The sequence below is a fragment of the Lolium rigidum genome, chromosome 3 (assembly GCF_022539505.1).
Source record: "Lolium rigidum isolate FL_2022 chromosome 3, APGP_CSIRO_Lrig_0.1, whole genome shotgun sequence".
Lineage (NCBI taxonomy): Eukaryota > Viridiplantae > Streptophyta > Magnoliopsida > Poales > Poaceae > Lolium > Lolium rigidum.
Window position 1 is genome coordinate 348,127,935 of NC_061510.1, and position 15,701 is coordinate 348,143,635.

The following is a 15,701-nucleotide window of genomic DNA, read 5'->3' on the forward strand; positions in this document are numbered from 1 at the left end:
TTGACACTATGAAGATAGTATCGTAAGTTACTTCACTTGCATTCCCTTCTTCCATAATAAATACGGTTCCACTTCTACTACTCCATATTCACTATTTTCTCACTTCCATGATCTTTCCATATTGCATTCACTTGCATTTTCTCACTATTTTTCTCACTATGTTTTGGAGGAAGAAAATTCGCCCACTAAAACCTCATTTTACGTTCCTAACTTGGAAAAGCATCACGTAAATTCTGAACACAGCGTTCTATCTAACCCTGCATTTTTTTCTATGTATATGTTCCGAAGAATCAGCTAATCAAACAAGTCTTTCGTTAGAGGATAGGGTGTTTCTGCACCCGGTTGCATACTCACATTTTAAAAAAAATGTAAGTTAAACATATTTAAAATTGCCAAATAAATATAAAAATTGTCTCGTGTATATCTTAACATGTACTAGCATGCTCGCAAGGCTGTTTCACCAAAAAAAAAGACATGTTATGTGAAAAAGACATTTTTTTTGTTGTTAAATAGTCTATTTCTCCAAACATCTTTTGTCTTTTTTACACACGGCATAAAAATTGTCGGTTTTATGTGTAACTGTATGCTCCCACGTAAAACATGTCTCTCTCTCTACATACGGTTTTTTTCCTGAATTTTTTAATTTGTATCTTTTTTAAATATGTTTTATTTTATAGATGAAATAAGTCCACATAACCCCCACAAGTTTGAGAGCTGAGACACTACACCCCTTACCTTTAAACTAGCACACTTAACCCCCATATGTTTACAAAACCGGGCAATTAACCCCCTAGGTTTGATAAGTTGTTTTGCAGGCTGGTTTTGGTAATGTGGCACTCTATTATTAGCCCAACGTGGCATGGGTTGGTAAAAGAATAGTCAACATGCATGTGTGCCGCTCGCGTTCCGTCGCTGCCGTGGCGGGCTTGGCCTTCCCTCACCTCCTGCACGAGCAACCTCCATCGTATTTTTTTTGAACGGGAAGAGGGGTCTCTTGAAGAACCCTGATAGCTGCAATTAAAACATCGTCGGACCTCCACCATTTGATGCCCACGAGTACTTGAGGATGACTAACTCCCAAGTCCATTGGCTACGTCACCTCGACGTACCAACCATGTGTCGCGCCCAAGCCGAAACAAAGATCATGGTGGGAGGCCTGAGCACAGCGCGCGCTGCAGCCAGCCAAGCATTCACGGGGCCGTGCTCCCAGAAGACGCATGACGCATCACCTCTGGCCCTCGTACACGCCGGCGAGTTGTGGAGGACGGCGACAAGGCGAAGCTCCGTGGCAGGGTCTTGGTGCTCCATGCGGCATCACTGCACGCTCCGACGCACCCAGGACTCTATCCCCATCACCACCATCAACGTCATGGCCACATTCAACAAAAGCTTAGCGGTGAGTTCCGTTGATGCGTTCATATGTTCATCTAGCTAGCTTGGATCCATTAACATGTATGCTTACTTGCTTAGCTTACGTACAGATCGAACGAGATAGAAAGTTCCCAGAATTTTGTACATGCGTGGCTGATAGTCTGAAGAGAGAGAGGAAGACCACTCGTTGGCACAAAACCACCATCCAACCAGCAAAACCGGTCCAGAAAATAGCTAACAAAGTGTTGAGGGGGTCAATTGTTCGGTTTTGTAAACATGTGGGGGTCAAGTGTGCTAGTTTAAAGTTAAGGGGGTGCAGTGTCCCAACTCTGAAACTTGTGGAGGTTATATGGACTTCTTTCTTTTATAAATAGCGGGTTCATGTTTTGAGTTTTCGTTAGAAGACTGACTTTAAGCGTAGATGTGTGAGTGGGTTGTCGCAGCGTGTTGCTCTTTGTGCTGTGCAGCGTAGCCGCCGAACTGGCGTGCAACAACTTACACGGCCGGGGCGCGCCTGGCGGAGGCGTGACCCCGTGACGTGCCGATCCACGCCAGGCGAGGAACACGCGTGCATGCTCGAAGCGTGAACCACCACCCCGGGCTGGAACATGCGGGACGCCACCGGCGGTGACACCGGCCACGGCCACGGGCTCCAAGTGGAAATCGATCGAGGTCCAAACAAACAATCATCGCTTCGCCGTCATCGGGAGGGAGGGAGAGACCCCTGCCGCTTTCCCACTGTGTCGCCTCGTGAAGCGAAAATGATTTTCTGCCCACGCCATCGTGGTCCGCCGTGTCGTGCCACGGCCCATGGCCGCCCAGCACCACCGGCAGAAAGAAAACCGGGCAGAGACAAAAAGCGTGCGCGAGCCGGAAAGCGATGTCGTGGACGACAGGGCAGGTAATTTGCACACAAAAAAAAAAGGAGCAGGGTGTATCGGAGCGCTCGCATTGGCTTCCGGGAATCTGCTGTGCAACGGAAAGGCCACTGTGGCGGCATCGGAACCCCAATTCCGTCTTATCCCGATCGGGGGCGAAAAGGAAGGAAGGAAGGGCAGCGAATCCACCAACCAACCAACCAGCCCCAAGTTGCCCTTGCGGTTGCGCCCCCAACCCACCCTCCGCCCCCCGCCCCGCCCCGCCTACCTAAAATGGATTCAGCGCGCACCCGGGCAGTCGCACAAGCAGCAGCGGTCAATTTCGGTGTCTGGGGGAGTCAACTGCTCCGGTCGTCCACCCACGTCTCCACCACCACCCGCGCACTGGCGGCGGCGGCGGCGGCGCGGATGGGGTTGGGCGCGTAATTGCGCAGGTTTTCCGGAAGGCGCGGCGGCTGGCCAGACTGACTGGTAGGTGCCCCTCGCTCCCTGCGTGTTTGTGAGTGGTGTGTGTGTGTGGACTGCAAGCGCCGCGACGAACTGGTGACTAGCCAGCCAGATTCGGTACCGACTACTGCAGCTCGCTATTGTTTCGAACTGCCAAGCTTATCGGTGTGAGTGTCGCGCCGGGGATTCAGTTTTCCGTTTGGTTCGTACAATCGTGTAGTTTGATTGGTGCCAAAGCCTCCAGGTAATTTGTTAAGATTTCGATAGTTTGGGAATTCCGTGATTTCTTTCAGGGACTATCTCAACATGTATAGTGGAGCTTCTACTCTCACAAAGTAAGCACTCCACACAAATTGGCATCTCGGTTGTGTAGATAGAATCTGTAGGATTTCTCTGCATCCGGCGGTTCTGAGATCTTCTCATGATTTCTCCGGCTTGGGTAATATATCCTGGAGCTTCAGCCTTTTTTTTTTTTTTTTATTTTTTTTTTTTTTTTGCTTTCCCATTCCTACTAGAATGGACGCGTGTGTTTCTGCGCCCTTGTAATTTGGGGAGAAACTAGCAAGGCTTCTATTCTATATACACAAGGAATTTCGTTGCCTGGCATTTGAAAAACCGCAGACAATTAAAGCCCTAGTAATATTTACCGCACCTGCTCCATCCAAGCCTCCGTTTGATGAACTGCAAGCCTGTTGCAACCTGAGTGAGTACAAAGCAAGGCAACCGTTGCAGTTCATCATACATAGCTAACCTAGAGATGCTATCTCTATAAGCAATTACTCATTTAGAGGTCTTCCAAACAAGTACACAACGATTTCAACTGATTTGTTGTTGTACCAGTCCCTCTGCCTTCTCTGATGATAGTGTACTTGAAGGTACATGCCTTCATTTTTTTTAATCGCGTGCTCCACACTGATATGATTTCTGTTAACCAGGTAGGTACCCAGCAGATTGCTACTACTATGAATAGAATTTGCATATTTTCTTGCCGGGCTAGTGTTTCTAAGAAGCTCCATTGATGCTCAAGTAACAGTAGAGGAAATATGGAGCTGATCATCGTCATTCTTGTCATAGCGTCTCTGCACCCGTTCGCAGCGTCCGATCGCCAAGGTTTACCTACATGTCTATCATTTGTATAGTTATCCATCCTTTTCGTGCAGGCTTAAAATCATTGCTGAGTTAAACAACATAATTTTTTTTATGACTAACAAGGAAGTATATTTTGTTTCCTTAGGTGATGCGCTATATGACATGAAGCAGAAACTGAATGCTACTGAGACACAGCTTACAGACTGGAATCAAAATCAAGTTAACCCCTGCACTTGGAATTCTGTTATTTGTGACAGCAGCAACAATGTTGTGCAAGTGTAAGTTGCCATATGCTTGATCTTTCTCGTCACCTTTTCTCCCTTTGTTTACTTTTAACATTCAAGCATAAATACCATAGCTACTTAGCTAGGAGCTGGGATTTAGTTTAGCTTACATTCCATATCCATTTTCTAATAGCCATTAAGATATTTGACAATACAACACCATGTGGGAGGTATCTCTTTGAGCATGTACTCATTATGGAACTATATGACAGTGACAGAAGCAGATTAAATTCCATTTCCTTTGTTTCTGTCTGTAATATTTGGTGAACCTCCATACGGTTTCCTTTGCCTTGTTATGCACATTTCTTAATAAGACATCCAGTTTTTCAGTGAGTTAATCGTGCCTGATTTGCTCCTGCAGAACGTTGGCTTCGATGGGATTCACTGGAGTTCTGTCGCCAAGAATTGGAGAGCTTGAACACTTGAATGTTCTGTAAGCGTACTTGTCAAAAACGATTAAATATCTTTGAGATTTTTAGTAGTTGCTGTGATGGAATGGCTACTGTACCTTACTCCCTTTTTGTGTAAATGTTAGTCTATTTTATGATTCAATAGGAATGAATGTGAGAATTGCTAACTATTAGATATTTCAATGTTTCCTAGGTGAAGTGATGATCATCTTAATATGTCATGTCACCACACTCTCCAACTTTTGTTAATCCTTGTTGTAAATGATTTTGCAGGTCCTTGCCTGGTAACAAGATTACTGGTGGCATACCAGAGCAGCTTGGCAACCTATCTAGTTTGACAAGCTTAGATTTGGAAGACAACCTGCTTGTTGGAGCAATCCCAGCTTCTCTTGGCCATCTTACAAAGCTCCAACTCCTGTATGTATCAGTATTCTTAATCTTTAGTTTCATCAATGTCAACCAATTAACCTTCCCATTGACATTTATGTTCCTTAAACAGGATACTCAGTCAAAACAGTCTGAATGGGTCTATTCCTGATACCCTGGCAACCATCTCAAGCTTGACAGACATGTAAGCAGTAAAATAGTAATACTAATACCAGTGGTTTCTGTTAAAACTAGTCTAGGTCTTTTATTAATTCTTATCATATACCACTAACTTTTCTCTTCTTACGATGGCAGTCGATTAGCTTACAACAGCCTCTCTGGTCAAATACCTGCTCAACTATTTGAAGTTGCACGATACAAGTACTGTGATATCATTATAAATATAAGTCCATATTTGCTAATTTGAAGGTCTAACAAAGGTTTGTTTATACCACAGCTTTTCTGGTAATAACTTGACTTGCGGAGCAAACTTCGTCAACCCTTGTGCATCAAGTACATCTTACCAAGGTAACAAGTCATAGTTTCCTTTTTTTTTCCAGCTCATATTTTCTGTTCTACATTGTATATCTATCAAATCGCAGAAAATGAGAGTCTTTGATTTGATGTCTGTAAAAGAGTTTTGAGGTATATGCTAATTTTGTCACTTCTACAATAGGTGCATCCCGTGGTTCGAAAATAGGCATTGTCCTTGGAACAGTTGGGGGCGTGATAGGGCTACTCACCATAGGGGCTCTTTTTATTATCTGTAACGGAAGGAGAAAAGGCCATCTACGTGAAGTATTTGTTGATGTATCAGGTAGGGTATTTGCTGCTAAATTTGTTTTCATCATTCTGTTGTAGGTGAAGTATTTTTGCAGTCTTGATCTTTAGCTTACAAAATAAAGATGTGGTTCACACATTATAGTTTTATGATGTATCAAAACAAATATTTTCAAGCAAAAGTGGATTCCTTAGCTCAGCTTTGTTCATGGTAAACTATGGTTCACATTACTGGTTTATGTTTTGCTACACAGGTATTTTGTTACCGGCATATTATGCCTGCCGCACCAGTCGTAACATAGTTTCTGGATATATGGAAATAGTTTAGTGTCTAGCATCTTTTGCAGCATTTTAGTAGCACCATCTGTATTTTTGAGGCACCATATCAATCTATACAGTCACAATGTCAATCTTACAAGTTTGCAGTTGATGAGTTGCATTTGTATTGAACAACCTAATCTGATATGCCAGTGTATATTCCTTAAATGCAGAGGCTGGGAGATGTTTTTTTCATTTAACTAACTAATCTAATAACTTTTTGTCCCTAGGTGAGGATGACCGAAGAATCGCATTTGGACAGTTGAAAAGATTTGCATGGCGAGAATTACAGCTTGCTACTGATAACTTCAGTGAGAAAAATGTTCTCGGACAGGGGGGTTTTGGGAAAGTATATAAAGGAGCACTTCCAGATGGCACTAAGATTGCGGTAAAGCGGTTAACTGATTATGAAAGTCCTGGTGGGGAGGCTGCCTTCTTGCGTGAAGTTGAGCTGATTAGTGTTGCAGTTCACCGGAATCTTTTAAGATTGGTTGGCTTCTGTACAACCCAAACAGAACGTCTACTTGTTTATCCTTTCATGCAGAATCTTAGTGTGGCTTACCGTTTGCGAGGTACTTGCTTTCTTAACCAATCAACCACTTGATTCATCTCCTTGGAATCCTAGAGTTGTGCTGTATGAAGTTTCTCAGATCCTCAATAATGTGCTTATTTTCTTTCTCGTTCAATACCCTTTGCAACAGTCTTGAACATATAGGTTTTAAAGTTTTTCTATGGAGCCACAACCGAGGTCGTGGTAAATCCGTGTATTAGATCAGTTTTTTTTTTCTGTTCTTATACACAACCTTTTGATATCTCCTTATTGAAATCTATATTTCATACAAATGTAAGATGCCAGCGTGCATAGACTTGTTTCTAGTAAGTTCCAAAATGACCTAAACAATTACTTGGTAGGCGATATAAATCCTGAGTGAAGAATAGATAGACTAGTTGCAAGATCAAATAATCTTGTGAGTTGTGCCGACTTAGGTAAGTGCTGAAAAGAAAGAAGAAAACGCTGGAGTTGTCACAATCAGTGAATTCTGACATCCAGTGTTTATTAAGTCATTAAGGAAACTATGAAATGCAATGATTTGCTTCTACATTCAGAACATGTCCTTGTCTTTCAGCATGCTTTGTTTTTGTTGTGGACCATGCCATTACCTTTTCTACTTTTGGCCATATCTTATTACGTGTAGGCTAGTTGCATCAGTGCAGATTGTACTCTACTGATCCATGATATGTTGGAGTGAAAGTTGCCTACCAGTTTTTCTGTTGTCCACTTGTCCTTCCATTTGGATAGTCTCTTATGTGCCCCCTGTGTTAAAATGTTGAATGGTGCAGAATTTAAACCAGAGGAACCAATATTAGATTGGAACGCAAGGAAACGAGTGGCTATAGGCACAGCGCGTGGACTGGAGTACCTGCACGAGCACTGCAATCCCAAGATCATACATCGTGATGTCAAGGCTGCGAATGTACTTCTTGATGAAGGTTTCGAACCAGTTGTCGGCGACTTTGGCTTGGCAAAGTTGGTGGATGTACAGAAGACATCTGTGACGACACAAGTCCGTGGGACTATGGGTCACATTGCACCTGAATATCTGTCCACAGGGAAATCGTCTGAGAGAACTGATGTTTTCGGTTATGGTATAATGCTTCTTGAAGTGGTCACTGGACAGCGTGCCATTGATTTTTCACGCTTGGAAGACGAAGATGATGTGTTGTTACTTGATCATGTAAGTATAGCCACCTCCACTAGCACTCCCTCTAACCTTAATTGCCCTGAACTTTGTGGGGACTTTGTCGCAGTGCTTGAATGAACATGCGTGCATTCTTGGTAGAGTACCGCTACATTTGTTAGAAACTTAAAATAAATCCGTGATGGCTGGGCATGTGATCTGAGGTGCAGGTCAGGAAGCTGCAAAGAGAAGGGAGGCTCGATGACATTGTCGATCGGAACTTGAACAACAACTTCGACAGGCAGGAGGTGGAGATGATGATGCAGATTGCGCTGCTGTGCACCCAAGGGTCACCCGAGGACCGCCCCTCCATGTCGGAGGTGGTCCGGATGCTCGAAGGGGAAGGCCTTGCCGAGCGATGGGAGGAGTGGCAGCAGGTCGAGGTGACGAGGAGGCAGGACTACGAGCGGATGCAGCAGCGATTTGACTGGGGCGAGGACTCCATCTACAACCAGGATGCAATTGAACTGTCCACGGGCAGGTAGCAACATCAGATTGCTGTAGGTTGGGTTTCCATCGCAGATTCGCAGTAGCAACGATGCCATTCTTGGTAGCGAAACTAGCAGTAGTCGTATATATATTGTGGTAAGTCAGTGTTGCTGACTGTATATTATACTGTGTGTAATTAAGGATGATATAAGAACCATCGATTTGTGTTGCCGGAGGTGTTAGCTAGGCAGCCAGCCTCCATTCTGTAGAGTGAAAAGTAGAGATGCTTGGCGAAGCCGAGCACATACCCTGTTTCGTGCATCACGTGCTTGTGTAGGAGTAAGTAAATTGATTGTCTGAGCCACCATTGTGAGGTGGAAGTCTAAAGACCACAGAACAAAGGAGTACTAGTAGCAACTATTTTTTCTCAATTATGAAAAGCAACAAGAACATCTTGATTTATTTCAGTGGATAATTTAGCTTGGTTTACAAAGACAAGCCAAACCATACTAGTACTACGTGAAACCAGATTAATCGATGCACACACCTCTGCTTGCAAGCTGACTTCAAGTGCTACCGGTTATTGCTCTTTAAACTTCTAGAATTAGTTTGTATTCATTGGGAAGTTGTACTTGGTGTTGCATTTCTCTGCATTATGCAACTGGTAATGATGATCGTCCAAAATTTACCTTTTGTTCATGTCTTCTTTGGTGGCGGTGTCTGGGCACCTTTGGGTACAAGAGTGAAAAAATTGTCACTATCTGATGGAAGTCACGGCCATGCTTGAACCTGCCATGGGCCATGGCAACATCTTCGCTCTATGGCACATCTTCGGTTTGCTCCGTGGCCACACTAAATTTCTACTGTCTGGCCGAGGCGTCGTCACTGATCAAGATAGTAGATCTCTTGCGAACTGGAATTCCTTGCGAACTGATCTACCATCGCTCCGGATAAGAGCGAGGCTGTAGCCTGTAGGGTACAACAGCATGACACTACCGTGCAATGGCCAATGGGCCAACGAGACAAGGAGACATGAGCACGTTCAAGTCGTCGTTACCGCGAATTCCGGCGCTGCAAAGCTGAACTGAGATCCATTGGCATTATGAAGACAAGTCACGGTGCCACTTTACCTAGCCGAGTATCTGATTAAGATCCAACGTACACGGTAGATCTAAATTTTAAACTCAAAATTCGAGCGGCTTAATTTTTATAATTTTTTACAGTAAATCATACGTCTTTCATTGAGTATTTTTTTTTTACGTCAAAAAAGATTTCATTCATTCATGAGCAGATTACAATCGTTCAGGACAAAGGGGCTGATTTGGGTTGGTACAGAATCAAACCAAATGCCTACAGTTCCCTCCACCCTACAGCTTTTAGCAAGCTCATGTGCAACGGAATTACAATCTCTTTTAACTTTAGACAGAGTAAAGTCGAACATCGACTTTCTAATCCTATCTATCTCTCTGTAAATGTAGCACCGTTTCGACAAGTTTTGGTTTGCCTCCTTACAAGCAGACCAGACTGTCGAGCTATCAGTTTCCACTTCCTCAGGCCGAATGTCTTGCTGCACGCAAGTCCGTAGTGCTTGCAACATGGCACTTGCCTCCGCTTCTTCAGCGTCTTCACAACTTTGAAGATGTATGGCCATTGCACAAACCACTGTACCCTTATGGTTTCTTATAATGGCGCCCAAAAAACCTTGGTTTGTTTCCTGTATGAAAGATGCATCTACATTCATTTTTAACTTACCTTGCACAGGAGCAGTCCAACTTGCCTTGGGCGTACCGTGGTCTGATAGCTGGACCTGATTAGCACAGGCCACCATTCTAGCACTTCCTTTACTGGTCATGTCAAAGCCGGAGCCATTAAGGGTATCAAAGTAGTATTGTAGAAAAACAGCAGATGCTTAATAGAACTCTTACCGTCTTCATGCACAATATTGTTTCTAAGATGCCATGCTCTCCAGAGAAGAAGGAGGATCAGTGGATGTGAATCTTTTTTTGCTTTGGCTAGTAACATGAGAAGCCAATCTGGTCCAGTATATTTGAAATCTTCTTCGCTTGGCAAACTCCAGACCTGTCTCATTTTTCTGTCTGAGAGCTTTAGCCTTTGGGCAAACTACAGTTGCATGGTAACTTGTTTCATCACTAATCCCACAGATATTGCAGGTGCTGTCAATTTCAAGTGTTCTTCTCCATTTATTCTTTTTGGTGGCTAGATTATCAGACGCACATCTCCAAGCAAAAATTCTGATTTTATTTGGCACCTTGCATTTCCAAATCAGATTCCAAATTTTCCTCGAGTCATCACCCATGGTACTTCCTCCACTAATAGAAAAAGAATTTCTTTGCAACTCAAAGGCTAGTTTATAAGCACTTTTTACTGAGAACACACCTGTGTTTTCAAAATGCCATGCAGGTTTGTCTTCATCATGTTGCATTGGTTGCAGTTTGAGGATTTCATCTGCATCATAATGGCAAAATATTTCCCTGATTTTTCCTTCATCTCATTGCCTTGTTCCTTGAATAAATAAGTCCTTAACTCTTCTGCATCTAGAGTTTTTTTGCACCCTTTCAATGGTCATTGGGTTTCTACGAGGAATCCAGTTATATCTGTGTATGTTGATTGTACATCCATCCCCCACTCTCCAAATAATACCTTGTTTTAACAGCTCCAAACCATGCTCAATACCTCTCCGGGCTGGTGATGCTTCTGCAGTGAAAACCGTGTCCAAAAATCTACCCTTTGGAAAATACTTTGCCTTTAAAATTCTAGCGCATAGGCTGTCTGGATTGTGAAGAATCCTCCAAGCTTGTCTAGCTAAGAGCGCTTGATTGAAAAGCTTTGAATCTCTGAAGCCCACCCCACACTGAACTTTGGGTAGGGTTAAGTTGTCCCAAGAAGTCCAATGAACTTTCCTATGGTCCTCATCTTCCCCCCACCAGAATTTCCTTATAGTTTTCATATAGTCATCATGAAAACCAGCCAGCAATTTGAAGATACTCATGATATAATTCGTCAGAGATTGTGCAACTGATTTAATCAGTGTTTCCTTGGCTGCCATCGACATATGGTTCTCATTCCAAACACTGAGTTTTTTTTAACAAAAATTTCCTTAGTCGGTTGGAATTTTTCCTTCTTCATTCTTCCCTCAGGAGTTGGGAAATCCAAGTATTTTTCATCAAAGGTACTGTGTTGTATACTAAGGATATTCTTAATCTGAGTTTGGTTTATGAACGAGCAAATGCTGCTAAAAAGGATAGAGCATTTACCTTCACTGATCATCTGACCTGTACATCTTTCATATAATTTTAGAGCATCCTTAATAACGCCAGCCTGCTGAGCATTCGCTTGGAAAAAGAGAAGGCTGTCATCTGCGAATAACAGGTGAGATACACTTGGTGTTGATCTACAGATTTTCAAATCTTTCAGTTCCTGTCGGTATACTGCTCTATCCAGAATTTTTGTCATACCCTCTGCAACAAACAGGAAAAGGTATGGGAGAGAGGGTCCCCCTGCCTTAGACCTCTTGATGCTTTAAATCGATCAGTCAGCTCACCATTAATTCGGATGCAGAAAGATACTGAAGTAACACATTCCATTACCAACTTGACCCATTTGTGGTGGAATCCCATTTTTAGCAAGGCACCCTGCAGATAACACCAGTCAACTCTATCATATGCCTTGGACAAATCAAGCTTGTATGCACAAAAATCGTTAGCTATTTTAGTGTTTCTCTGAATGCTATGGAAACATTCAAAGGCAACCAAAGCATTATCCGTGATCAGTCTTCCAGGGATGAAGGCACTCTGGTTGTGAGATATCAGCCCGTATAGCATAGGCCTTAGCCTATTGATGATGCACTTAGCCACCACTTTGTACACCACATTGCACAGAGAGATTGGTCTGAAGTCCTTTAATTCACAAGCTTCGTTGGATTTTGGTATTAGAACATTGAGTATTCTAGGAAAGTTTCGTTTCAGTTGAACAACTGGTTTAGGATTTAATTGGTGAGCTCGAAACATAAAATTTTTATTTATTCGTAATCCATTAATTTAAATAAAATGGAACTTTCCAGAATACTCAATGAAAGCTATATGATTTAATGGAATTTTTGTAGTTTGTTTTCTTGAAATAGGCTTTCGCTCTACTTTATAAATAAAGCAAACACCGAACGATACAAGGTAGTGAGGTAGCCCTCATACAAAGCAAATCCTGGTATAACTAGACAACAGAAGTCATGTCGAAAATGCTATGAGATGAAAAAACAACACGATTACAAAGGCGAGCAAGCACGCCGGGATGCCTGAACACACCACGCCATGCCCTAGGGCACCAGAGCTCCACGACAACGCTCCATGGAGGGTAACGTCACAAAGCGTTGCAACCGCCGGTTCCAAAAGGACATGGGTTTTCACACGGAACCCTGGCATGGGAAAGTGCACCTCGACGACGTACTCAAGATGAAAGTGACACTCATGGGTGTCACTACCGTCAGTGCCGATGCATGGGTCTTTCGCTCGGTAACTCCCCTTTGGCAGGAAGAGGACATCCAACTTTAGATATGGGCACCACTACAATCACCAAAAGAGAATGCACCTGAGCCACCTACACGACCAAAGGACATGTCCACCACCGCAACCATGGTGCTCGCAGGATAGCCACCCATTTGAACCGTGACCTGGGGCTATCACCCCGGCGTCCAACCACCTGAAAAGAAGTGGTGTTTAGCAACAACTGACCAACAAGCCCAGGATGGCCCCACAAGGGTGCTGCTTGGCCCAAATCTGGCTCACACACACAACATCACGGATGACCGCCACACTGCACGGCCACCACATCTCCCGACAGCGCCTCCCAGCGCCTCCCGAGGATGTCGCGCCACCTATGCTCGCTCGAGGCTACTATAGGCCCACCTAGGCCACTGCTGCCTAGATCAGACCCTTCGGTGTTGTTGACTGCCAAAACCCACCGGCGGGCAGCGGCCTTGTCAACACTGTAGAGCCGGGGGGAGCCTAGAGCTGCGGCTGGCTGAGACCCCTCCGAGCGACGGCCCGCAATGCTCTTCTGGTCACACGCGGCGTTGCGAAGTGCAGGGCGTGCCACCCGACCTATACCCGGTCGGGAAGGTGATGAGAGTTGCCTCGCTTAGTTTCTCGCAGGGCATACATGTAAACGTTAAATACGAGCCTCGATCGGCTCTCGGGTTATCCTCGTGAATCGGCTCAAAGAGCCGATCCACCCATGATCCGTACGGGGTGCACGAATACTTGGTGGTCCTGCTTGATCAAGATGAAGCTAATGAGATCTACGACGATTTAGGGTTTTCACCGCATAACCGGATCATCCTACTTCGAGGTTGGGCCTTGCGGCCACGCACGGTGCTCGTAAGCCGATCCTAAACAAGGCCAAAAAACCAACATGAAGTTGATCCTAGGAACATCCCGTTTAGGACTTGCGAACGCCACCCTACGTGCCACTCGGATCCTCCCCCCATTGTAAGGCCAAACTATTGCAGATATTAAACTAATCCTTGTAGAACAAGGAGCAATCGTAACGGATCAGATCTACTAAATAATGATCAAGCGGGGTGCCGCCCCCACACCCGGGATAGGCGTGAGGACGGCTAGATGTGCAAGGGTTGCACTACGTAAGCATGCTTAAACGAAGAACAATGCTAACCCTAACACATCTAATGATAACTACGTTGCTCGCCATCAAAAGCGCTTCAGTACGAGCAACGCATGAACAACGTGGGGCTTGTGCTGCCTAGATCGCAAGATGCGATCTAGGCAGCATGTCGCTTACCCGATAGAAACCCTCGAGACGAAGGAGTTGGCGATGCGCCGAGATTGGTTTGTTTTTGGGGTTGAACGTGAGTTGTTGTTTATTCCATAAACCCTAGGTACATATTTATAGTCCAGGGGACTTTCTAATGTGGGCGTGCACTAAACCGTGCACGAGATAAAATCTAACTTCTAAACCGATATACAATCTATTATATTAAGATACACGGGCTAATCGGCCCAAATTCTCCGTGCGAGGCCGCTTCATAGTTCTTCCATATGTAATCTCCCAAGCCCATCTTGATCGCGGCCCTCCTCCCGATTTAGCCAAAATCCGGTGATAACACATGCCCCCCGGTTTTGGTAATGATAATTTCAAAACCACTCGTTTTTTTCCTCGGAGGGGCCGTGTCACGGCAGAGCGGAAGCTCGTCGCAACGACGCCTCATCATGACGACTTGCCTTCCCAACTTCTCTCGCACGATTTGACAGTTTTGGCACCATGTCCTCGAGAACTGCTCGGAAATTAAAAACCCCCACCTCCTTTTATTTAGCCACAACGAACAGTTCTCCTCTTTACCCCTTCCGCAGTAGCGCTCCAAAAAACCCTCCCCTGCAACCATGTCCTCTTCCTCTTCCTCTTCTTCTTCGTCGGAACCTTCCCACGTGTCTTCTCCCATCCGAGAGTCGACGCCCTCGTGGGGTACACAAGCGGCGTACGACATCCTTGCCCCGACAAAGTGGGACAAAGAGGACCATGACTCCTCCGTCCCGGTCCGAGGATGACAAATCCCAAACCGACGGGGAGAGCGACCTCCGCTTCCTTGCTGACGAGGAAGTAGTGGAGGAGAGCGAAGACGACCGCCTTTCCTGGGCGGACTTCACCACCTCCGAGGAGGTGAAGGAGGAGGGAGAGGAGGAGGAGGATGAAGACAGCTCCTCCGACGAGCCGCCGGCCAAACGCCGCCACCTCTGGCCCGGGAACTTCAGCAACGTCGACAGTGATGACGACGCCGACGAAGAGGACGAAGACGACGAGGGTCCTATCGGCGGCCGCTGGAGCAGCGACGACGAGCCGGCGGGGAGCAGCACCGGCGGTGGCGACGACGGCGACGACGACGACGACGAGGGCAGCAGCGGCCCCTAGATAGGGTCTTAGCATAAGGCTAGCAGAGTGCAGACGGGGCAATGTATCCCCCTAGTCTTCCCTTTTGAGAGCAATCAGCTCTTCTATGTAAGAAATCTGGCTTATTAATGAAGAAATTCCCCAACTCAATTTTGCCGATTCTCTTTATGATAATTTAGCCGACTGTCTTTCCTTCTGATTCTGCCGATTGCCAAACTGGACAATGCCCAACAAGCCGATGGCATCGCACCGGTCTCCCACACTAAATTTCGAGATAGATCCAGGGCTCAACCTTGTCCAAGAGAGCTATCCCGCAGGGCCACCAGCCGATCACCTCCCTTCCGTTGAGGGTCCATACAGCCGATCCATCAGGCTATGATAGTTTTGCACCATAAGCACCATTCTCCAGGTAACTTGTGGTGCAGAGTTCAGCCGATCCCAACGAAATCGGCTCCCCGGAGCAGAGACCTTCACGACGAGCTGCCCCCCGGGCCTTCAAGGTGAGAATAGCAGCGAGCTGATCACGTCAATCATCCTTGATTCCCAACTCGCAACGCCGTATCAACCGATTCAGAACAAATCGGCTCTTCAGAGTGAGGTAATTTCAGGGCGAGCCGCCCTCCCCCGAGCTTTTTCAGTCCAAACCTTGCGCCTTGCTGATCAGATCAGCTCATC

At 45.4% G+C, this 15,701-nt stretch overlaps 1 protein-coding gene across 1 annotated transcript; it reads left to right on the forward strand.

Annotated features, from left to right (window-relative positions):
- The first annotated feature begins 2,607 nt into the window (after nt 1–2,607).
- On the forward strand, nt 2,608–8,573 carry LOC124704018 (LRR receptor kinase SERK2-like). The gene is made up of 12 exons (XM_047236249.1): nt 2,608–2,720; nt 3,632–3,806; nt 3,931–4,063; nt 4,431–4,502; nt 4,753–4,896; nt 4,979–5,050; nt 5,161–5,226; nt 5,303–5,373; nt 5,522–5,662; nt 6,174–6,515; nt 7,285–7,679; nt 7,853–8,573. Exons 2-12 carry the CDS (start codon nt 3,740–3,742, stop codon nt 8,165–8,167), a joined length of 1,818 nt encoding a protein of 605 aa, XP_047092205.1. The 5' UTR covers nt 2,608–2,720; nt 3,632–3,739; the 3' UTR covers nt 8,168–8,573.
- Nucleotides 8,574–15,701: the final 7,128 nt, after the last annotated feature.